We start from the raw sequence: 25989 nt of genomic DNA on the forward strand, positions 1-25989 counted from the left end.
AGAAGCTGAGGTTTCTGCAGGAACGAAAAGGGCTAGAGACTTCCCCTTTGGTGGACGGATCCCTCTCGCCGTGGAGAGTCGTGCAGAAGTGTTTTCCCGCCGAAAGAACGCCAACAAGCCTTGCTAGCTGCAAATCGTGCGGTTAGCGTTTTTGGACGCTGCTGTGGCCCAGGAGGGACCAGGAGGTCGCAAATTGGACCAGGAGAGAGAGGGGACGTCGAGCAAGACAAGGAGCCCTCTCAGCAGCAGGTAGCACCCGGAGAAGTGCCAGAAACAGGCACTACGAGGATGCGTGAAACGGTGCTCACCCGAAGTCGCACAAAGAAGTCCCACATCGCCGGAGAACAACTTAGGAGGTCGTGCAATGCAGGTTAGAGTGCCGTGGACCCAGGCTGGACTGTGCACAAAGGATTTCCGCCGGAAGTGCACGGAGGCCGGAGTAGCTGCAAAAGTCGCGGTTCCCAGCAATGCAGTTTAGCGAGGTGAGGCAAGGACTTACCTCCACCAAACTTGGACTGAAGAGTCACTGGACTGTGGGGGCCACTTGGATAGAGTTGCTGGATTCGAAGGACCTCGCTCGTCGTGCTGAGAGGAGACCCACGGGACCGGTAATGCAGCTTTTTGGTGCCTGCGGTTGCAGGGGGAAGATTCCGTCGACCCACGGGAGATTTCTTCGGAGCTTCTAGTGCAGAGAGGAGGCAGACTACCCCCACAGCATGCACCACCAGGAAAACAGTCGAGAAGGCGGCAGGATCAGCGTTACAGAGTTGCAGTAGTCGTCTTTGCTACTATGTTGCAGTTTTGCAGGCTTCCAGCGCGGTCAGCAGTCGATTCCTTGGCAGAAGGTGAAGAGAGAGATGCAGAGGAACTCGGCTGAGCTCTTGCATTCGTTATCTCAAGTTTCCCCAGAGACAGAGACCCTAAATAGCCAGAAAAGAGGGTTTGGCTACTTAGGAGAGAGGATAGGCTAGCAACACCTGAAGGAGCCTATCACAAGGAGTCTCTGACGTCACCTGGTGGCACTGGCCACTCAGAGCAGTCCAGTGTGCCAGCAGCACCTCTGTTTCCAAGATGGCAGAGGTCTGGAGCACACTGGAGGAGCTCTGGACACCTCCCAGGGGAGGTGCAGGTCAGGGGAGTGGTCACTCCCCTTTCCTTTGTCCAGTTTCGCGCCAGAGCAGGGCTAAGGGGTCCCCTGAACCGGTGTAGACTGGCTTATACAGAATTGGGCACATCTGTGCCCAACAAAGCATTTCCAGAGGCTGGGGGAGGCTACTCCTCCCCTGCCTTCACACCATTTTCCAAAGGGAGAGGGTGTCACACCCTCTCTCAGAGGAAGTTCTTTGTTCTGCCATCCTGGGCCAGGCCTGGCTGGACCCCAGGAGGGCAGATGCCTGTCTGAGGGGTTGGCAGCAGCAGCAGCTGCAGTGAAACCCCAGGAAGGGCAGTTTGGCAGTACCAGGGTCTGTGCTACAGACCACTGGGATCATGGGATTGTGCCAACTATGCCAGGATGGCATACAGGGGGCAATTCCATGATTATAGACATGTTACATGGCCATATTCGGAGTTACCATTGTGAAGCCACATATAGGTAGTGACCTATATGTAGTGCACGCGTGTAATGGTGTCCCCGCACTCACAAAGTTCAGGGAATTGGCTCTGAACAATGTGGGGGCACCTTGGCTAGTGCCAGGGTGCCCTCACACTAAGTAACTTTGCACCTAACCTTTACCAGGTAAAGGTTAGACATATAGGTGACTTATAAGTTACTTAAGTGCAGTGTAAAATGGCTGTGAAATAACGTGGCCGTTATTTCACTCAGGCTGCAGTGGCAGGACTGTGTAAGAATTGTCAGAGCTCCCTATGGGTGGCAAAATAAATGCTGCAGCCCATAGGGATCTCCTGGAACCCCAATACCCTGGGTACCTCAGTACCATATACTAGGGAATTATAAGGGTGTTCCAGTAAGCCAATGTAAATTGGTAAAATGGTCACTAGCCTGTTAGTGACAATTTGGAAAGAAATGAGAGAGCATAACCACTAAGGTTCTGATTAGCAGAGCCTCAGTGAGACAGTTAGTCACTACACAGGTAACACATTCAGGCACACTTATGAGCACTGGGGCCCTGGGTTACCAGGGTCCCAGTGACACATACAACTAAAACAACATATATACAGTGAAAAATGGGGGTAACATGCCAGGCAAGATGGTACTTTCCTACAGGGTCCCAGCACACTTTCAATCAAAGCTGGCATCAACAAAAGGCAAAACGTTAGAGGGTAACCATGCCAACAGTGGTATTTTCCTAAAACCACCTTGAGAGACCTCCCCCCCCCCCCTACAAACTGCACACAGCCTGCCATTGTAGACTGCATGGCACAGTGCAAGCCATGAGGGAAAACACGACATGGCACACTCATTGTGTGCCATGCCCCAAATTACTGCATACAACATATGAAAGTTACCCCTACAGCAGGCGTTAGAGCCCTAGGGCAGGGTGCATTATATCGGATGTGAGGACATATCTGCATGAGCATACTGTCTAGTTTGATTCCTAGATACTGCAAGTGAACAGGGAAGACGTCTTAAGATATGTACTGGACAATTGTCCTTACGAGTTACCCAGCTACATAATGGCTTCACTGAAACCTATGGTGTTTGGTATCAACAGCTCATCATAACTAAATCCATACTGATGTAAATATTAGATTGATTATGACATGCACCCAAAGGACACTTTAGAGGTGCCACCTGAAACCTACCAGAACCTTAGTGTACTGGAAGCCTGCCACCACAGACACGTTTCTGACCCCCTTGAGGTGAGAGCCTGTGCTCTCAGAGGCCAGACACAATGCCTGCTCTGGAGGAAGGTGTCATCATCTCCAGCTGGATGGCTAGTGAATCTGCATAACAAGGCCAGGGACTTCAAAGTTTCTGCCACTTTTGATATGTTACCCTGCTTTCACCAGACCTGGGAGTTGTCGCCCCCTGCCCTAGGGCCTATTTGGCACGGAGTCAGGTGGGAATTAGCTATTCAAGCAGGTGTGTTGCACTACCAGGCTAATCACACCCCTAAGGTGGGCAGCCTGATATGCTCCACGAAGGAAAGGTTCCACCATCTTGGTTTTGGTGGAATTAGGAATTCTGGGACAGGGTTATGCCCACTACCCACAAGAAGTGGTCATATAGGGGGGTGCAGTCACCGCAGGGGTAAGTAGCCAGTAGGCTACTATTCTACACTCCCCTAAACACCCCTAAATTGAGAATTTAGGTGACCCTATGACACAAAAAACTTCAATTCGTCTGACTGAAGAAGAAGGAGGACAAAATGAAGGGTCAATTAGTGCAAGAACTGAGGACCAACCTGGACTTTTGGCGCTAAATCCTGCCTACCTGCAGCTGTCCAGACAGTCGCCCAGACCCAGCTCATCCTGCAGCTGTGAATCTCCCAAGAGACTCGGAGGGCTGCCAGCACCCTGCCAACACCTCCCTTTCAGTTCAGGAACCACTCCCCTGCATCTGCAGGCATCGACTGCACTTTGCTGGCCACAGGGCCCACCAAGAGAGCAACTCGCCAGAAGGAGCTTGCTGTGTGACCAGGAGACTAACCCCGATAGTTGTACCAAGCCTCGAGATGCTGCTCGCTTCAGCACCCTCACAGCACCAATACCTGGGACACCAGTGCATTTGCTGCAACAAAGGCTTGTTTGTGCCTGAATCAGACACCACTGCTTCACAAAGACCACCTGCACCCGAGGGACGACGGAACCGTTGAGGCTGCCAATGAGAGCAGCCAGACTGACTGTTTTTCTTCCCCCTCTTCAGGTCTAGCCAAGCACTGTGAACCAAAACCCTCTGCACCAGAGCTCCCTGGCCTGGGTCCACCCACATCGACTGCACCACCTTATTCCCAGGATGCTCACCAACTGAGCCCCCCACTGGAAGCTCCTGGACTTGTCCCCAAGTCCCATTCTGCACCCTTGTTTCTAGGTGGCCCCCTCTTCGCCAACCATGCAGAGCGAAAGGCATCCGACCCAACCAGCACCTCTGCACACAACACCGCAGGGAATGTAGAACTGAACTGCTAGTGTTTCTCGTGACCTTGCCCTGTTAGAACCCTACAACTCAAAGGGAACCCCCTGAGCTCCTTCTGCAAATGTCCATATGCAGTAAATATCCTTTACCCATTGAAAGTCATTACCACGTAAAAGCGGATTGGTGTGAATACTTACCTCACTGTGAAATATAATTCTGCAACGGTGCTTACCTTTCTTTGAAGATTTTCTGGTGTTGAAACATATATAAAAGTATTGCATTTTTCTAAAATTGATCTCGAGTTTCTTCTCGAGTGTGTGTCTCGTTTATTGAATCTGTGTTCAACAAATGCTTAGCACTACCATCTGATAAACTTAACTACTCATCCACACTAAGACAAAAGAAAGCATTTAGGGTTATTACTTAAACCTCTGTCAGCGAATAAGGGTTGCCTGTGCTATCTGCATAGCGTAACCCTACATTCGGTACCCTACAAAGATAGCCAGCTTCCTACACAATTACAAAGATTTATTGGAACTTAAAAGAATTTACTTACCATTTAATTATATCTCTGGTTCCTTTCCATAGATATTTGTCATTCTGGTATCTAATTTAAGATAAAAATGCACTCTATTTTTAGAAACTGGTGTTGGATTATTTTGTGTTGTGTTTTTTACCTACCTGTTGTTTTGGAACTTTACATTCATTCCTTTAACTAAGCCAGACTACTTTGTGCCACAGCTACCTAGGACTGAGTTAATGGATTTGGTAAAAAAAACTAACTGGATCTGCTGGAGATTGCGCCATTACTATGTGGTGATGTTTCACAACCACACCACACCATAATCCACTTTCCTACAAGTACCATATTGGTGAATGACTAAATACAATAACCTAATTTATTGAAGACTGGTTGGCCAAAATATAAGAGAAAGATGGATTTCAACTAACCTGCAAGGGCCAGACTGGACCTTGAGCAGACCATTCTCCACTGCTTCAGTCCAGAATAGATCAAACGCATCCTCTTTCAGAGAAACACGCAGTAGGTCAAGTCCCACAGCAGGCAAGTTCCGATCCTTCTTAACAGACTCAGCTGCAGTTTTCAAAAGTTCAACCAACCTGAAAATTTAGAACACAAAAGAGGTGCAATGGTTTAATAAATATTGTCATATTATGTTATAGACCATTTGTTCAGTGCATGTATACCAAAAAAGGTTTCACGGCGTGGGAACAATAAAAGATAAAGGATTCAATGCTTAGCCATACGCTTGCCTAAATAGCCAAGTTTTAAGCGGAGTCCTGAAACTAGCATAATTGGAAGAAGCTTTCACATTAGGGGGTGAAAGAGTTTCAGACAAATGGGGCCATCACTGAAAACATGGTGTCCCCCATCCCTTTCCTACTGAATTTAGGGACCTCTAGTAGATTAAGGTGAGCTGATCTAAAGTTACCCTTGGGAGAATAATTCTGGAGGAAACAAAGGTAGAGCATATGGCATGACGAAATGTAAAAACAATGCAGCCAATTTTAAACTGTGATCTCTGGGCGACTGGAAGCCACTGCAGCTTTGCCATCAGAGGCGTGGAGTGACAGTGTCTAGGCTTGCACCCGCCAACCTAGCTGTTTGATTCTGAACCAGCTGAAGTCACTGACTCAGACCTTTTGGGAGTCGCAAGTAAAGAGAGTTAGCGTAATCGATCCAGGACATCAGAACAGCAATTATGATCTGAATGAGGGCCTCGAGATTGAAATAATTCCTTATTTTCTTTATTTTCTGGTGCTAGAGAAAACAAGAGGTTATCATTGCCCCTATCTGAGGCTTTATTGTAAGGTCTTTGTCGATGAAGGTCCCACATCTTTTGACTGCTTTTTCTGGGATTGGAGAAGGACCCATCTCCGATGGCAAGTAGGAGGGATTCCATCTTGTTTTTGACCATCACAATATCAGTTTTTTCAGAATTCAACTTAAACTGCCATCATTTAATCCAGTCACAAATGTACAGCATAGTGTTCTGAAGGAGCACTAGTGACTCTGTTGTATTGTCAATATTGAAAAGCAGCTGCATGTTGTTAGCATAATTGAAGATTTTTACCCCTAAATTACGTAGTGTACGCATCAGCAGGCAGATATACAGGTTAAATAAGTGGGGGGAAGTAATGAGCCATGCGGTACACCACATATCGAGCTCACCTTGGATGAATTATAGGGAGAGAGGCCGACTGGCTAGGATCAGTCTTGGAGGAAGATTTCAGTCAAATGCTGGCCCCTGCAGGCTCGCAGCCTTGACACATTTGAGAAGAATGACAGGATTCACTGTGTCAAAGGCTGCCGATAATTCCAGCAAGACAAGTGCCGGGCCATCCCTTTGTCAGCAGCACCTTTTATATTGCCGACTATGGCGAGATTTGCAGTTTCCGTGTAATGGGCAGACTGAAAGTCAGCCGGACGAGAATTCAAAAAAAGACTCTTATGGGAAACAACAGAGGTTTTGGGTGATGTGTGGGAAAAGACCGAGGTGTTGGGTGATGTGTCCCTTTAGTAATTTAGCTAAGAATGGCAGTAGGGAAAAAGGATAATTCTCTAAAAAGGATGGATCTTCTCCAGGTTTTTTTTTTTTTTTTTTTTAAAGATAAAGAACTACCGCCTTCTTGAAAGCAAGAGAAACCCTTCCTTGCCTCAGAGATAGTTTGAGCAAAGATATCACTAGATGCGGAAACTTAGAAATTATTTCTTTTAGCATCTGGGGAGGGGAGGAATCTCTAGGAGATCCTGATTTGACCTTGGTCATCAACTTTATTAAGCAATCTTTAGTGATGTCTGGAAATTACATGAGTTTCAGTGCAATTTACTTAATCCGGGAGGGTATTGGTGAATGAAGGACTAGGTGGGATTCTGTCTCTTCAGCTGTATTTTATTGACAAAACAATAATTTAAGTCATCGCATAATTTTCAGCATGTTTTCAACATTTCTAAAAATCAAATATTTATTCTTCATCCGTATGTAACAATCTCATTTTCCTAATGGCTGCACCTAACAAGGACACACTACAAACAAGTAAATAGTTTAACTTTGACACAGGATCTTGTTCTTCCTACGTGGTGCCATGCACATTCTCACCAAGTCAACATCTTTCCAGTAAAGTTATGGTTTAAAAACATGCAAAATTAATGTTGTTGTTGCTAGGATGCTGTTGTTGACCTGCCTACCTCTATAATTTCCCTTACTTGCTGCAGGTGATTGCAGTCACTATAACAAGAATAAATGACATTTCATACAGCTCTAGCCACATCGTGCAACAGACATTTTTCTTTTGTATGCGCTATTAAAAGCTAACGTGATTTTCATCATTCTATATGTAGCCCACTCTTTCTTGGTTATCTCTCTTTCCCTATGTAATACTAAGTGCTGATCCACAACATACATTTATGACCAAATACTGGCCCAAATTTTACCTGGCTACATTGATTTGCTGTGCTACATTGCCCAGCGCTCTCCTGATTAGGTGGTGCAGACTTAATTTTTTTCTTGCCAAAATTCCCCTCAGTGACAACTCTAGATATATGATTTTAGACAGTGTTGTAGCAGTTAACTGATTTGCCCTATTCACGGCAACAGTGCTATTAAAACCTGGTTGAGGTGAGCTAGCGCTACAACTCTTAAATATAGAAATAGAAAGGCGAGCCTTGAAATAAAGAGTGAATTTACAGAATAAATAGCATGGGGTAGGTGTTTTGTTTGGCAAGAACAGAGTGATTTACAGAACATCAAAATATCATTCATCTACCACAGCAGGTGCTTATCAGGAAAACAGATACAATGCTATAGGTATTAATAGTTGTTCTACTTTCCAGTGAGATAGCAATGCTGTGCAGGTTCTACTGTGCTGTGTAATTTCAAGTTGTTGTTGGCATGTACGAAATTCAGGATGGGATTACATAATTCTACATTTTCCGAATTTCCCTTATCTGCTGCAGATTAAGCAAGGTTGGATAGACCGGTGAGGCACGTTCCTTTTTATAGTGGTATTCCATGCCAAGACTGTAGTAAAGCCATTTTACACTTTGCTGTCCACTGTCTGGCAAATCAATGCTAGCTGGTCAGTCAACACAGAATATTAAGAGCGTTTCTCAAACTAGACACCAATAACACAACACAAGTGTTCCTCAGCAACAAACCAACATCCCTGAATCCCACAAATGCGCAAATCTTGTGTAGTGACACAGATGCTGATATTACAAACGAGAACCCCGGGTTCTAATCTGACTTTGAACTTTTGGAAAAATCTTGCAATTCTGGGCAACCCATTTTATACATACTACTTTGGCATAAATTGTAAAAGCATATATAATGTAAATTTGGGAGCTACATAAATATTGTGACCGCTATGCTCTCCTCACCGCACACGGTTTCAGTAATATGGTTTCATTCACACTCTCCTCACAAACAAACAAAGGTGTTGTACATATAGAACCTTATATACGAGATGCTTGTTGTTCAATTGCATGTTCTATGTAACATGCTTTCATGTACATCTAGGTGCTACCAGACCCACAACTGCACTGAACACCCAATAGTGAGCACATCCTACCACTGAAACAGTTTACTCTGAAATATCCTCATCTTCATCCATCCACGTCTCCACCAAGGACAAACCAGTAGAAGGAGTTACCATTAACTGCTTACATAGCTAATCCTCCACAACACAGCCCCTAGACTGACTACATAAGTGATGGAAATCCACTCCTTCTCCCTTGCATCTCTCCCGCTGGCTCTTAGACAATGGCCACAGGTTGAATTCAGTACCCTTGCCTCGTCCAAAGCTCAGCAAAAAGATAACACACTATGCCCTAGACAGTCCCTACTCTTGTCAGATTGCATTCTGAGCACACAACGCATCAGGAAAGAAAGGCTTCACAGCAAATTCCAAGGAACGCCTACAGGAAAGAAAAAAGACAACATCTCTACAGAAATTAACTTTAAGACTATTCAGTTTAAAATCCATTCTTTTAATCATTCAGTGAATGAGACTAGAGGGCTACCTTGTACAAGAAATAATATACTAATAGCAAAAGGAAAATATACTAACTGTAGCAGCAAGAGTAGCAGAACAGATTCAAACAAACATATACATTTTTTATGTAGTCCTTTCGTGTGTTTTTGCTGTACAAATAGTAACTCATGGCAAACTTTTTTTTAAATTCAAAAACTATTAAAAAAAAGAAAGCTGCATCACAACCGACTGCTTACAGGAAGGGCAAGGCATCTACATTAAATAGGATGAAAATACATCTTTAAAGAGATATATAGCAGTAGAAACTAACTGCAAATTATGGATGGACAGTGTACCACAGAATTGTGTTAGTAGCCATTTATATTCTCTTGATAGAGCAGGAAAAAATAAATTTCTAACTCACTTTGGCACATTTTCCAATGTAACAATGGTAGACGAGCCAAGCAGCTTCTTCAACTTTTTGGGTTTCAAAACCCCAGGGAACTTCTGCAATCCAACCAACAGTAAGTGCAGCTGTTCTGGAGAGCTGAATGCAGAGGTCAGGTCAGCCTTGAGCACCCCTAGCAGGACTTCCTCAAAGGTGGCTTCTGGGATCTAAGATGATAAAGAAAACAGTACATGAGCAACACTCAATTTAAGAGTTGCCTTGCACGAACCCTTGAAGATTTGAAACCAAAACTGCAAGCTCAGCAAGACACTTGACAAGAACTAGTCGAACATGGCAAAACTGCACAACACAAATAGAATGCACCAAATCTACAGAAAATAATTTGAAAGCAGTAGTTTATATAAAAACAAATTCAGACGACAGCAAACGTTTTGGGATTTAAAGAAGCATGCTTGAACACAGACACACTCTCATACCTACAGTGAGATCTCCTACATAGTTAAGAACCAAAAGGTGGTTTCTCCTTTGTATCTCTTGGCACACTGGCTCAGTGAATTCAAACTATTTGTGTGGAGACTCTGGACCAGCAACATCTGGGCCATGTAGGAAACTGGGGTATAGTAACAATAGACTAAAAACAAACATTTTCAATGCAATGTGTCTCGCATTTGCTCGAGTTAGAGCTATTAGCGTTGTAAAGTAGAAAGAAAAAAAAACACAGCACAATCGCGCTGCGTGGAAAATAAACAGATAAAGTAGTCCGGACCCCAAGCTGAAAACATCGAGCCTCGTATGTTTTTAGTAGTTTACCGGTGCTGTGTGGGTGGGCTAAACACCAGAAAAGGCATGACGTATGCATGCCTTTCACAAATGAAAACAAGCAGATTTTAAAATGCAAGCCCACGAACCAATGTAAGTGACTGACGTGACATGGGGGTGGTTGTTAGCACAAAGAGAGATTACAGAATGGGACGGAGCACTTTGCGTTCGCCCACAACGAGTCTATGGGAGGAGTTAGTGCTATTTCTCACACACAATAAAAAGCTGACTCCCTTAGGGTTCAGAATTTATTGTGTGCAATAAACAATCTATTCTGAGTTTCTGGGGAAAAACATGCAGGTTTTTGGTGCTTACCAAGCCACAATCCACATGTTACCTTAAATACTTACTGTTTTCCCCGGTTAAATTTCAGCATGGTGGGTTATTTACACACCTGGCAATTACAAGGTGCTCTAAAGACCAAACTATTTTAAATGCCTACCTGCAGTTATACGAAACCATAGACCCAATAATTAGGTCCTCAGTGGGAAAACCTTCTGATTTTATTTCCTAAAAACACATACAGTGTTATGTTTCTAACCTAGAAACGATGCCAAAGACCATAGAAAATTATAATCCAAGAAACAAGTTAGCATCTGCTACAAAGCCAAGTGGCGGAAGCAACTGCTCTTCTTTGTCTAAAGCAAACAATATTCACTAGATGTACAAAATATATGTTTCCCCAACAAAAAGGCAGAAGCAATGGTATACAAAGGCATGGGCATCACTGTTTGAATTCCAAGACATCAGGTGTACAGGCAACAATACTCAGGACAATGTGTGCTCCTTTCCACAACATGTAATGAAAACAGAATGGCTGCCCTGGGTAAATTATTAAAGTCACACTCAATGTATGAGGCTGGTGGGAAATCATAATATAATAATATATCCAATTCATAGCATGTATGTAAAGTAGTAATTCACCCTACGGAAATCTTGGCACAATAGAAGAAATGTTTCTTATTTATGCATACTGTTAACTAACTCAATGGTATTCATTAGCAACCTTAGATAATGAAAGGATGGGTGCATACACTTGGATTCATACCAAGCAACAGCCCAGCAAAATGTCAAAGCAATCAATATTCCAACTGATCATAAAGGATGACTTAAGGAAATAAGCCAATTTATATGAATATTTTACTCCTAGAGAAGACAACTAGTTTATATAGTTCACCCCTAAAGTAAATGGCATTCAAATGGGTATCTGAATTAAGTGTCTGAAATGAAGGATGCTACAAAATGTGAAAGCAGGACTAAGTCACTATGGTGTAAAAAAACAGTGAAATCCTACACACAGAGAAAAATACAGCATTTCATTTAGAGCAACTCGTGGAATGATTTTTTAAATCATATACACTGAAGGTCCTCCTAATTTGATACAAAGCCTTCATCACAACAAGAATATTTAATTTACTAACAATGTTATGATCTTAATAATCAAGGCCTGCCATGGCCTGCCATGGTCAGCTGAGCTGCAGACGTGACTGTCAAGCATCCCTTTCCAAAAGTTATGCCACTAATCTAATCAATTAAGTTCACTAAGTCGATGTGGTGAAAAAACAGACAATGCTGTTTTACAGTGCAAGATTTATGGGCAGTTAAGTTTTAAATAACTTGATTTCTGAAGTAGTATACTCTAGGCGGCTCCAAAACGTGCAAGCGATTGCATTTCTCAACTGTTGCTATAGACAACCAAAAAAGTCTAGATGGGAACGGCCAGTGTAAGGCACTACACTGCTACTTCAACAATTCATAACAACTCAGCTGCATACAATATGGTCGCATATCTAGTCACAGAGAGCAGCATGGAAATCTTGAAGTCTAAAGTCTGAACAGGTTCACAGTCCATCATATTTTGGAAACCAACATCTGTTAATTGAGAAACTATTCAGGTTCTCCCACATTAAATCATGTAATGATACAAAGACTGGTCAAGTCCAAGTCAGAGCTACACTACAGAACAAAACAAATCCTGTTCATAATAATGATGATAGAAAGAGGTGCATGAGCAGCCTTCTATTTGCATAATCTTGCATATGAACATTCTGGTTTTGCAGGCTCCCTGTCATCATTTGATTCACACTGTACAAAAATAAAACCAGACAACAAATAGAAGAACACATCTTAAGCATTCATGAAGCCGGAAATATGATTTGTTTTGGAAAATAGTTTCTGTATGAAAAAAAGTAATCATCAACCATTTCAACTGGAAAGCAATGTTAGAGTTCTAAATAACATATAAGTGTTTGACTTAGGAAATTATCTTGGTTAGAGAGACGTGGGTTTTGTATAGGAGACTGGGTTATTAGTTGATGGGCTTGCAAGACCTCATGAAGCAATAATGCTGTAATTTACTATAAGTTCTGGTTAGGTCTCAAGGAAATAAACTGTAGGTCAACACTTAGTAGCGTAGCACAGAGCAGTCCGGCCTAACACACAATAAAAACGTGTAAAGCATTTAACACCACCTAAACAGTTAAAAAGTAAGAAACACAATAAAAATCTTACTCCAATTTATAAAAATAGTATACATTTTAATCTGTACAATTACACATAAACAGTTAAAATCTATTCCAGGGAACTGGAGATATGATTCTTAGAAGAATTTAGCTTTTAAACTAGCATCTAGCATCAAACAGCACAAAGCGCCAACCACTGTTATATGGTTGCACTAGACCGGGTCAAAGGCAAACGTTAAGGCCAACCACGATAAAGATACAGAGACCAGGTGTAAGGAAATGCCTTCTTGGCATGGTTACCCCCTGACTTTTTGCCTTTGCTGATGCTAAGTTTTGATTTGAAAGTGTGCTGAGGCCTGCTAACCAAGCCACAGCACTAGTGTTCTTTCCCTAACCTGTACTTTTGTTTCAACAATTGGCACACCCTGGCATCCAGGTAAGTCCCTTGTAACTGGTACCCCTGGTACCAAGGGCCCTGATGCCAGGGAAGGTCTCTAAGGGCTGCAGCATACCTTATGCCACCCTGGGGACCCCTCACTCAACACAGGCACACTGCTTGTCAGCTTGTGTGTGCTAGTAGGGATAAAAAGACTAAGTTGACATGGCACTCCCCTCAGGGTGCCATACCATCCTCACACTGCCTACAGGTATAGATAAGTCACCCCTCTAGCAGGCCTTTACAGCCCTAAGGCAGGGTGCACTATACCATAGGTGAGGGCATAAATGCATGAGCACTATGCCCCTACAGTGTCTAAGCAAAACCTTAGAAATTGTAAGTGCAGGGTAGCCATAAGAGTATATGGTCTGGGAGTCTGTCATGCACGAACTCCACAGCACCATAATGGCTACACTGAAAACTGGGAAGTTTGGTATCAAACTTCTCAGCACAATAAATGCACACTGATGCCAGAGTACATTTTATTGTAACATACACCCCAGAGGGCACCTTAGAGGTGCCCCCTGAAACCTTAACCGACTATCCGTGTAGGCTGACTAGTTTTAGCAGCCTGCCACACACCAGACATGTTGCTGGCCACATGGGGAGAGTGCCTTTGTCACTCTGTGGCTAGTAACAAAGCCTGTACTGGGTGGAGATGCTTATCACCTCCCCCTGCAGGAACTGTAACACCTGGCGGTGAGCCTCAAAGGCTCACCCCCTTTGTTACAGCACCACAGCGCATTCCAGCTAGTGGAGTTGCCCGCCCCCTCCGGCCACGGACTCACTTTTGGCGGCAAGGCCGGAGGAGATAATGAGAAAAACAAGGAGGAGTCACTGGCCAGTCAGGACAGCCCCTAAGGCAACCTGAGCTGAGGTGACTCTGACTTTTAGGTCCCCCAATAGGGATAGGAATGTGCCCCCCTCCCCTCAGGGAGGAGGCACAAAGAGGGTGTAGCCACCCTCTGGGCTAGTAGCCATTGGCTACTAACCCCCCAGACCTAAACACACCCCTAAATTTAGTATTTAGGGGCTCCCCAGAACCTAGGAACGTAGATTCCTGCAACCTAAGAAGAAGAGGACTGCTGAGCTGAAAAATCCTGCAGAGAAGACGGAGACACCAACTGCTTTGGCCCCAGCTCTACCGGCCTGTCTCCCCACTTCTAAAGACACTGCCCCAGCTACGCTTTCCCCAGGGACCAGCGACCTCTGAAGCCTCAGAGGACTGCCCTGCATCTAGAAGGACCAAGAACTCCCGAGGACAGCGGCTCTGTTCCCCAAAGACTGCAACTTTGCAACAAAGAAGCAACTTTGAAACAACTTGCGTTTCCCGCCGGAAGCGTGAGACTTGACACTCTGCACCCGACGCCCCCGGCTCGACTTGTGGAGAACAATCACTTCAGGGAGGACTCCACGGCGACTGCGAGACCGTGAGTAGCCAGAGTTGACCCCCATGAACCCCACAGCGACGCCTGCAGAGGGAATCCCGAGGTTTCCCCTGACCGCGACTGCCTGCTTCTAAGAACCCGACGCCTGGTAGGGACATTGCACCCGCAGCCCACAGGACCTGAAGGATCCGACCTCCAGTGCAGGAGCGACCCCCAGGTGGCCCTCTCCCTTGCGCAGGTGGTGGCTACCCCGAGGAGCCCCCCCCCTTGCCTGCATCGCTGAAGAGACCCCCTTGGTCTCCCATTGCTTTCTATTACAAACCAGAGGCTTGTTTGCACACTGCACCCGGCCGCCCCCGTGACGCTGAGGGTGTACTTTCTGTGTGGACTTGAGTCCCCCCCGGTGCCCTACAAAACCCCCTTGGTCTGCCCTCCGAAGACGCGGGTACTTACCTGCTGGCAGACTGGAACCGGGGCACCCCCTTCTCCATTGAAGCCTATGCGTTTTGGGCACCACTTTGACCTCTGCACCTGACTGGCCCTGAGCTGCTGGTGTGGTAACTTTGGGGTTGCTCTGAACCCCCAACAGTGGGCTACCTTGGACCCAAACTTGAACCCCGTAGGTGGTTTACTTACCTGCAAAAACTAACAAACTCTTACTCCCCCCAGGAACTGTTGAAAATTGCACTAAGTGTCTAGTTTTAAAATAGCTATATGTGATTTATGTGAAAAGTGTATATGCTATTTTTATTATTCAAAGTTCCTAAAGTACCTACCTGCAATACCTTTCATTTGAAGTATTACATGTAAAATTTGAACCTGTGGTTCTTAAAATCAACTAAGAAAATATATTTTTCTATACAAAAACCTATTGGCCTGGAACTGTCTCTGAGTGTGTGTTCCTCATTTATTGCCTGTGTGTGTACAACAAATGCTTAACACTACTCCTTTGATAAGCCTACTGCTCGACCACACTACCACAAAATAGAGCATTAGTATTATCTCTTTTTGCCACGATCTTACCTCTAAGGGGAACCCTTGGACTCTGTGCATACTATTCCTTACTTTGAAATAGTGCATACAGAGCCAACTTCCTACACCAGGTCCGTCCTGGTCAAATCTTTACCTTTGGATTTAGTCTTTTTCCTGGAGTGTTTTCTTTGTCAACAATGAGGCCTGCCTGCGGGATCTGATGGCGGGCTCAACTTTGACGGCTTGTTCCTCTGCGTTGGTCCCGCTTAAATGCTCCACAAGGGGGACTTGGATATTTTTGAGAAAGTCGCGTTGTTCACAGCAAAGCAAACAGGAAAGTTGAAACCGATCAGCAGTGCATCTTCAGAGGATTGGCTTAAAGGTTGGTCCTGGTCTTCTCTCAGTTCTCCCAGCAAAAAATCTTTGAAAACCTTTTCAAGTACTATTTGTAGGGTTAGGCAGGAGAAGTCCACTCTTTCTACCTTTGGAGTGTCCCAAGACATTTGGGGTACCATTTTGTATCCATAACACACTCTTGGTCCAGGGAAAACCCAGTTGGAACTGGTCAACTAGGATTTCCTCTTCTTTGGGCTGCAGGAGACTTCTTGTAGCTTTTTGAGATCCTATAGCTGTACAGGAGACTAGCCAACTAGTCCTTGGAGGCCAATCTTTTGACCTGGATACAAGTGGGAGCAGGTCCAGCCCTTGGCATTGCCCCTCACAGGTCAAACAGCAGGCACAGTCAACCTTGGTAGAACCCTTGGTGTGGCAGGTGCGGTCCTTCTTGGTGCAGCCTCTCTTTGTTCAGTTCAGGGGACCAGCAGGCACACTACGTCTGTTTTACACTGGTCCAGCAGTGATCTGAGTCTCTTGGCAGGACTGCCAATTGTATCCTTTTCACAAGCGTGAGGGAAGGGAGAACTCACTAGCCAACAGAGCTACCGCTCCTCTAGGCAATCACACTCATATTGTGACTACTACCTTGGAAGTGTGGCATCCACCTATTCCAGAATGCACTATTCTGCTCACTACCAACATGGCCAGACTCTTCTTTTCTTGTGTGGAGCACCCAGGTCCACCACAGAGGCGCGACTACCTGGGAAAGTAGGAAGTTGGCTCTGTATGCACTATTTCAAAGTAAGGAATAGTATGCACAGAGTCCAAGGGTTCCCCTTAGAGGTAAGATAGTGGCAAAAAGAGATAATACCAATGCTCTATTTTGTGGTAGTGTGGTCGAGCAGTAGGCTTATCAAAGAAGTAGTGTTAAGCATTTGTTGTACACACACAGGCAATAAATGAGGAACACACACTCAGAGACAATTCCAGGCCAATAGGTTTTTGTATAGAAAGATATATTTTCTTAGTTTATTTTAAGAACCACAGGTTCAAATTCTACATGTAATACTTTGCATGAAAGGTATTGCAGGTAAGTACTTTAGGAACTTTGAATAATCACAATAGCATATATACTTTTCAAATAAATCACATATAGCTATTTTAAAACTAGACAGTGCAATTTTCACAGTTCCTAGGGGAGGTAAGTAATTGTTAGTTCTTGCAGGTAAGTAAACCACCTACGGGGTTCAAGTTTTGGTCCAAGGTAGCCCACCGTTGGGGGTTCAGAGCAACCCCAAGGTTACCACACCAGCAGCTCAGGGCCGGTCAGGTGCAGAGTTCAAAGTGGTGCCCAAAACACATAGGCTTCAATGGAAAAGGGGGTGCCCCGGTTCCAGTCTGCCAGCAGGTAAGTACCTGTGTCTTCGGAGGACAGACCAGGGGGGTTTTGTAGGGCACCGGGGGGAGGGGGGGGGACACAAGTTAGCACAGAAAGTACACCCTCAGCAGCACGGGGGCGGCCGGGTGCAGTGTGCACACACACACACACACACGTCGGGTTTTCAACTGGAATCAATGGGAGACCAAAGGGTCTCTTCAGCGATGCAGGCAGGCAAGGGGGGGGTGGGAGGGGGGCTCCTCGGGGTAGCCACCACCTGGGCAAGGGAGAGGGCCTCCTGGGGGTCACTCCTGCACTGGAGTTCCGATCTTTCAGGTCCTGGGGCTGCGGGTGCAGGGTCTTTTCCAGGCGTCGGGATCTGGGAGTCAGGCAGTCGCGGTCAGGGGGAGCCTCGGGATTCCCTCTGCAAGCGTCGCTGTGGGAGTTCAGGGGGGACAACTTTGGTTACTCACAGTCTCGGAGTCGCCGGGGAGTCCTCCCTGAAGTGTTGTTTCTCCACAAGTCGAGCCGGGGGCATCGGGTGCAGAGTTGCAAGTCTCACGCTTCTGGCGGGAAATGCTGTTGTCTTGAAGTTGCTTCTTTGGAAACAAAGTTGCAGTCTTGGGTGAACAGGGCCGCTGGAGTCTCTTGGTCCTTTTAGAGCAGGGCAGTCCTCTGAGGCTTCAGAGGTCGCTGGTCCTGGGGAAAGCGTCGCTGGAGCAGTTTTCTTCCGAAGGGGGGAGACAGGCCGGTAGAGCTGGGGCCAAAGCAGTTGGTGTCTCCGTCTTCTCTGCAGGGTTTTTCAGCTCAGCAGTCCTCTTCTTCTTAGGTTGCAGGAATCTAAATTCTGAGGTTCAGGGGAGCCCTTAAATACTAAATTTAAGGGAGTGTTTAGGCCTGGGGGGTTAGTAGCCAATGGCTACTAGCCCCGAGGGTGGGTACACCCTCTTTGTGCCTCCTCCAAGGGGCGGGGGTCACAGTCCTATCCCTATTGGGGGAATCCTCCATCTGCAAGATGGAGGATTTCTAAAAGTTAGAGTCACCTCAGCTCAGGACACCTTAGGGGCTGTCCTGACTGGCCAGTGACTCCTCCTTGTTTTTCTCATGATCTCCTCCGGCCTTGCCGCCAAAAGTGGGGCCGTGGCCGGAGGGGGCGGGCAACTCCACTAGCTGGAATGCCCTGTGGTGCTGTAACAAAGGGGGTGAGCCTTTGAGGCTCACTGCCAGGTGTTACAGCTCCTGCAAGGGGGAGGTGATAAGCATCTCCACCCAGTGCAGGCTTTGTTACTAGCCACAGAGTGACAAAGGCACTCTCCCCATGTGGCCAGCAACATGTCTCGAGTGTGGCAGGCTGCTAAAACCAGTCAGCCTACACAGGCAGTTGGTTATAGTTTCAGGGGGCACCTCTAAGGTGCCCTCTGGGGTGTATGTTACAATAAAATGTACACTGGCATCAGTGTGCATTTATTGTGCTGAGAAGTTTGATACCAAACTTCCCAGTTTTCAGTGTAGCCATTATGGTGCTGGGGAGTTCGTGTTTGACAGACTCCCAGACCATATACTCTTATGGCTACCCTGCACTTACAATGTCTAAGGTTTTGCTTAGACACTGTAGGGGCACAGTGCTCATGCACTGGTGCCCTCACCTATGGTATAGTGCACCCTGACTTAGGGCTGTAAGGCCTGCTAGAGGGGTGACTTATCTATACTGCATAGGCAGTGTGAGGTTGGCATGGCACCCTGAGGGGAGTGCCATGTCGACTTACTCGTTTTGTCCTCACCAGCACACACAAGCTGGCAAGCAGTGTGTCTGTGCTGAGTGAGGGGTCCCCAGGGTGGCACAAGATATGCTGCAGCCCTTAAAGACCTTCCCTGGCATCAGGGCCCTTGGTACCAGGGGGACCAGTTACAAGGGACTTACCTGGATGCCAGGGTGTGCCAATTGTGAAACAAAAGTACAGGTTAAGGAAAGAACACTGGTGCTGGGGCCTGGTTAGCAGGCCTCAGCACACTTTCAATTCAAAATATAGCATCAGCAAAGGCAAAAAGTCAGGTGGTAACCATGCCAAGGAGGCATTTCCTTACACTTGGGTACTACACTCCTCCTTCCAGATAACTCCTAATCTAATTAAAGAGCAGCCAGACTGGCTGGTCCACATAGGGGGCATGGCCAGGCTAAGTGGCATCTGTTCCTGTAGGGCCAACATGCCTTTGAAGTGTAAGTAGCCCACTATCCTCCTCCCCCAGCCATCCTGCTACAGAAGAAAAACCTTCCCAGCAGATGGCTCTTGTGTTTTAAGTTCCTGAAAACACTTGACACCTAATTACAGGGCAGGAATGGCAGCCATAAGCTGCAGGGACAACAAAAAAAGGCTACTAGTGGCCTTTTAGGCAACGTTGAAAAGTAAAGCTGCTACAGCTACTTTTCTAAAATAGTCATGTTAAATCCGACTTTGACAATGATTTGGATTTAATGTAACTATTAATTTGACACTTTGAAAAATCCATTTGGCTCGTTCCACTGGGAAGTTACACTTTATTAAAATTCACAAAAGTCACCCAATGTTATCCATTTTGGGCTACCCGGTTTCCAATAGGGAAAATCAACTTTGGACATTTTCCTCTAGCAGGACACATAAAACACAATATATATATGGCTTTCTATTTAGAACCATGCACCCTACTCTCTGGGCATGTAGGGTGCCCTTTATGGGTGAATTTTAGGTAATAAATAAGGAGGGTTGGCCTGTCAAAAGGGTTAATTTCACAGCTCGAAATTGACAGTGCTTTTTTGCCACTGCAATGGTGCACACTTACATGCACTAGCTTTCACTAGTGACAACTTAACCTACAGACACGGAGGCGCTCATTTCAATTCTGGCGGTCTAGGACTGCCAGGCTCGCAGTGGCGGTCACACTGCCGCCAATGCGGTGGTCCGAAAGCCACATTATGACTGTGCGAAAATGCCACGGACCGACTGCCAGCACTGCCACTTTTTCACCGGCCTGGCGGTGCCAATGGTCTTAATCCACCAGGACAGAACTGCAAGCAGCAATGCCCTGGAGATGACGACTCCTGTGTCCACCAGCCTTTACCTGGCGGTTCCACCGCCATGCAAAGGTTTGGGGAGACAGGGTGCCAGCGGATCCATAGGGGCATGTCCCAGTTGCACTTTTCACTACGTGAATTAGAGGCAGTGAAAAGCGTGACAGGTGCTGTTGCATCCGACGCACCACAACACTGCAGCTGGCTCTATTACGAGTCTGCGTCAATGTTGTGGGTAGTTTACAGCGAGCAACTCCTAATAGGGCCAGCAGCCGGAAAACCGAACTGGCGGTTTTCCGACCTAACAAGTCCGCCACCCACCAAACTCGGAATGAGGCCCCGAGTATCATATATTAGGGACTTACCTGTAAGTTAAACTTTCCAATTAGGATTTCCAATTGGGATGTTTTTTTTGTTTTTTTTACTTGCACTCTAAGCTGCAGAACAGGCCTAATGCCTAATACTTGCTTGTCATTTTAGAGGCGGCACTTGCAATTTTCGAGTGCTGCAGTCCACTAAAGGCATCTTAACTTACGGAAGCTAGGTATTACGGTTACCTTTTACAAGGGACTTACATGTAAGTTCACCTTGCCAACCAAGGATTAGCCAATTTCTAACCACTAGTACACAAGTTTAGGAGTCAGAGCACATACAGTGGGCACTGGACATTAGCACCTCAGTGTAAAGAGTTATTACACCAGTATCTAAGGCTTCAAAAAGCGGGAGCAAAAAGTGAGGGTGAGCCTGCAAAAATCTATCCTCTTACATATTGCATGGATAGTGAATGTGTCTCAAAGTTTCTCATGTGTTTCTTGAAAAGTCTTGAGATGTAATGGTATTTTTTTTAGCAAAATCAGTAATTTGGGAAAATTGTAATTATTTGACACTGCACCCTATGGAGCATGTAGGCTGTAGTAGCCGAAGAAGCCCCCTAACAAGAGCCTCAAAACGAATGTAGGATGGGGGATAGTAGCCACAAACAGCTAAAAGGGCATGCAAATATTATAACTCAATTTAAGTGTAATATTGATTGGAAAAGGCAACAACTCCCCCTTCCCTCCAGGAGGACAGAGTGGGAAATCTTCAGTGTCTGTGCATATGGTGATTTTTAACTTCAAAATAGGTACATTCCCAAAACAACATCTGACTATCATGCTTCCAATGTTTGTCAGTTCCAGACATTCAGTTTTACCTAGATGCCTTAACCCCATCCCACATTAAGTAAGCCATCCTTACTATTGCTGCCAGGCCTCATTTCCGCTGTCTGCCTCCAACCGATACTCACACAGAAAAACTTGTTGTAGGGATATAGGCAAAAGTCTAAGGCAGTATCCATTCAATCATCCATCTGATGATGTGCAACCATGTATGCAACCAGCTCTGACAGAAGACACTGCCCTGCCCATTTACCATTCCAGTCTTTTACACTCCTCATTAGTTCCATGGTCACTGGAATTATGCAATTGTGCGGCTGTGACAATTTCTACATGTAAGGAAATGCCTCCTTGGCATGGTTGCCCCCTGACTTTTTGCCTTTGCTGATGCTATGTTTACAATTGAAAGTGTGCTGAGGCCTGCTAACCAGGCCCCAGCACCAGTGTTCTTTCCCTAACCTGTACTTTTGTATCCACAATTGGCAGACCCTGGCATCCAGATAAGTCCCTTGTAACTGGTACTTCTAGTACCAAGGGCCCTGATGCCAAGGAAGGTCTCTAAGGGCTGCAGCATGTCTTATGCCACCCTGGAGACCTCTCACTCAGCACAGACACACTGCTTGCCAGCTTGTGTGTGCTAGTGAGAACAAAACGAGTAAGTCGACATGGCACTCCCCTCAGGGTGCCATGCCAGCCTCTCACTGCCTATGCAGTGTAGGTAAGACACCCCTCTAGCAGGCCTTACAGCCCTAAGGCAGGGTGCACTATACCATAGGTGAGGGTACCAGTGCATGAGCATGGTACCCCTACAGTGTCTAAACAAAACCTTAGACATTGTAAGTGCAGGGTAGCCATAAGAGTATATGGTCTGGGAGTCTGTCAAACACGAACTCCACAGCACCATAATGGCTACACTGAAAACTGGGAAGTTTGGTATCAAACTTCTCAGCACAATAAATGCACACTGATGCCAGTGTACATTTTATTGTAAAATACACCCCAGAGGGCACCTTAGAGGTGCCCCCTGAAACTTAACCGACTGTCTGTGTAGGCTGACTAGTTTTAGCAGCCTGCCACAAACCGAGACATGTTGCTGGCCCCATGGGGAGAGTGCCTTTGTCACTCTGAGGCCAGTAACAAAGCCTGCACTGGGTGGAGATGCTAACACCTCCCCCAGGCAGGAATTGTCACACCTGGCGGTGAGCCTCAAAGGCTCACCTCCTTTGTGCCAACCCAGCAGGACACTCCAGCTAGTGGAGTTGCCCGCCCCCTCCGGCCAGGCCCCACTTTTGGCGGCAAGGCCGGAGAAGATAATGAGAAAAACAAGGAGGAGTCACTGACCAGTCAGGACAGCCCCTAAGGTGTCCTGAGCTGAGGTGACTCTAACTTTTAGAAATCCTCCATCTTGCAGATGGAGGATTCCCCCAATAGGGTTAGGAATGTGACCCCCTCCCCTTGGGAGGAGGCACAAAGAGGGTGTACCCACCCTCAGGGCTAGTAGCCATTGGCTACTAACCCCCCAGACCTAAACACGCCCTTAAATTTAGTATTTAAGGGCTACCCTGAACCCTAGAAAATTAGATTCCTGCAACTACAAGAAGAAGGACTGCCTAGCTGAAAAACCCCTGCAGAGGAAGACCAGAAGACGACAACTGCCTTGGCTCCAGAAACTCACCGGCCTGTCTCCTGCCTTCCAAAGATCCTGCTCCAGCGACGCCTTCCAAAGGGACCAGCGACCTCGACATCCTCTGAGGACTGCCCCTACTTCGAAAAGACAAGAAACTCCCGAGGACAGCGGACCTGCTCCAAGAAAAGCTGCAACTTTGTTTCCAGCAGCTTTAAAGAACCCTGCAAGCTCCCCGCAAGAAGCGTGAGACTTGCAACACTGCACCCGGCGACCCCGACTCGGCTGGTGGCGATCCAACACCTCAGGAGGGACCCCAGGACTACTCTGATACTGTGAGTACCAAAACCTGTCCCCCCTGAGCCCCCACAGCGCCGCCTGCAGAGGGAATCCCGAGGCTTCCCCTGACCGCGACTCTTTGAACCTAAAGTCCCGACGCCTGGGAGAGACCCTGCACCCGCAGCCCCCAGGACCTGAAGGACCGGACTTTCACTGGAGAAGCGACCCCCAGGAGTCCCTCTCCCTTGCCCAAGTGGAGGTTTCCCCGAGGAATCCCCCCCCTTGCCTGCCTGCAGCGCTGAAGAGATCCCGAGATCTCTCATAGACTAACATTGCGAACCCGACGCCTGTTCCTACACTGCACCCGGCCGCCCCCGCGCTGCTGAGGGTGAAATTTCTGTGTGGACTTGTGTCCCCCCCGGTGCCCTACAAAACCCCCCTGGTCTGCCCTCCGAAGACGCGGGTACTTACCTGCAAGCAGACCGGAACCGGGGCACCCCCTTCTCTCCATTCTAGCCTATGTGTTTTGGGCACCACTTTGAACTCTGCACCTGACCGGCCCTGAGCTGCTGGTGTGGTGACTTTGGGGTTGCTCTGAACCCCCAACGGTGGGCTACCTTGGACCAAGAACTAAGCCCTGTAAGTGTCTTACTTACCTGGTAAAACTAACAAAAACTTACCTCCCCCAGGAACTGTGAAAATTGCAGTGTCCACTTTTAAAACAGCTATTTGTCAATAACTTGTAAAGTATACATGCAATTTTTATGATTTGAAGTTCCTAAAGTACTTACCTGCAATACCTTTCGAATGAGATATTACATGTAGAATTTGAACCCGTGGTTCTTAAAATAAACTAAGAAAAGATATTTTTCTATACAAAAACCTATTGGCTGGATTTGTCTCTGAGTGTGTGTACCTCATTTATTGTCTATGTGTATGTACAACAAATGCTTAACACTACTCCTTGGATAAGCCTACTGCTCGACCACACTACCACAAAATAGAGCATTAGTATTATCTATTTTTACCACTATTTTACCTCTAAGGGGAACCCTTGGACTCTGTGCATGCTATTCCTTACTTTGAAATAGCACATACAGAGCCAACTTCCTACATTGGTGGCAGCGGTGGGATACAAGACTTTGCATTTGCTGGACTACTCAGCCAATACCTGATCACACGACAAATTCCAAAATTGTCATTAGAAATTGATTTTTGCAATTTGAAAAGTTTTCTAAATTCTTAAAAGACCTGCTAGGGCCTTGTGTTAGATCCTGTTTAGCATTTCTTTTAGAGTTTAAAAGTTTGTAAAAGTTTGAATTAGATTCTAGAACCAGTTGTAGATTCTTAAAAAGTATTCCAACTTTTAGAAGCAAAATGTCTAGCACAGATGTGACTGTGGTGGAACTCGACACCACACCTTACCTCCATCTTAAGATGAGGGAGCTAAGGTCACTCTGTAAAATAAAGAAAATAACAATGGGCCCCAAACCTACCAAAATACAGCTCCAGGAGCTTTTGGCAGAGTTTGAAAAGGCCAACCCCTCTGAGGGTGGCAACTCAGAGGAAGAGGATAGTGACTTGGAGGACAATTCCCCCCTACCAGTCCTATCTAGGGAGAACAGGGTCCCTCAAACCCTGACTCCAAAAATAATAGTCAGAGATGCTGGTTCCCTCACAGGAGAGACCAACACCTCCGAAATCACTGAGGATAACCCCAGTGAAGAGGACATCCAGTTAGCCAGGATGGCCAAAAGATTGGCTTTGGAAAGACAGATCCTAGCCATAGAGAGGGAAAGACAAGAGATGGGCCTAGGACCCATCAATGGTGGCAGCAACATAAATAGGGTCAGAGATTCTCCTGACATGTTGAAAATCCCTAAAGGGATTGTAACTAAATATGAAGATGGTGATGACATCACCAAATGGTTCACAGCTTTTGAGAGGGCTTGTGTAACCAGAAAAGTGAACAGATCTCACTGGGGTGCTCTCCTTTGGGAAATGTTCACAGGAAAGTGTAGGGATAGACTCCTCACACTCTCTGGACAAGATGCAGAATCTTATGACCTCATGAAGGGTACCCTGATTGAGGGCTTTGGATTCTCCACTGAGGAGTATAGGATTAGATTCAGGGGGGCTCAAAAATCCTCGAGCCAGACCTGGGTTGACTTTGTAGACTACTCAGTGAAAACACTAGATGGTTGGATTCAAGGCAGTGGTGTAAGTAATTATGATGGGCTGTACAATTTATTTGTGAAAGAACACCTATTGAGTAATTGTTTCAATGATAAACTGCATCAGCATCTGGTAGACCTAGGACCAATTTCTCCCCAAGAATTGGGAAAGAAGGCGGACCATTGGGTCAAGACAAGGGTGTCCAAGACTTCAACAGGGGGTGACCAAAAGAAAGGGGTCACAAAGACTCCCCAGGGGAAGGGTGATGAGACAACCAAAACTAAAAATAGTAAAGAGTCTTCTACAGGCCCCCAAAAACCTGCACAGGAGGGTGGGCCCAGAGCCTCTTCACAAAACAATGGGTACAAGGGTAAAAACTTTGATCCCAAAAAGGCCTGGTGTCATAGCTGTAAACAGCATGGACACCAAACTGGAGACAAGGCCTGTCCCAAGAAAGGTTCCACTCCAAACTCCCATCCA

The 25989-nt window shown here is 46.2% G+C and overlaps 1 protein-coding gene across 1 annotated transcript in view; it reads right to left on the reverse strand.

Moving 5' to 3' along the window:
* Positions 1 to 25989, reverse strand: part of MYBBP1A (MYB binding protein 1a) — a 647917-nt gene that overhangs the window by 544153 nt on the left and 77775 nt on the right. The window contains exons 6-7 of the mRNA XM_069226890.1: positions 9456 to 9646; positions 4991 to 5158 (exon numbers count right to left, since the gene is read on the reverse strand). Of these exons, the coding sequence (XP_069082991.1) occupies positions 4991 to 5158; positions 9456 to 9646 (359 nt within the window). The remainder of the gene's footprint in view (positions 1 to 4990; positions 5159 to 9455; positions 9647 to 25989) is intronic.

This window comes from Pleurodeles waltl, chromosome 3_2 (genome assembly GCF_031143425.1).
Source record: "Pleurodeles waltl isolate 20211129_DDA chromosome 3_2, aPleWal1.hap1.20221129, whole genome shotgun sequence".
Taxonomy (NCBI): domain Eukaryota; kingdom Metazoa; phylum Chordata; class Amphibia; order Caudata; family Salamandridae; genus Pleurodeles; species Pleurodeles waltl.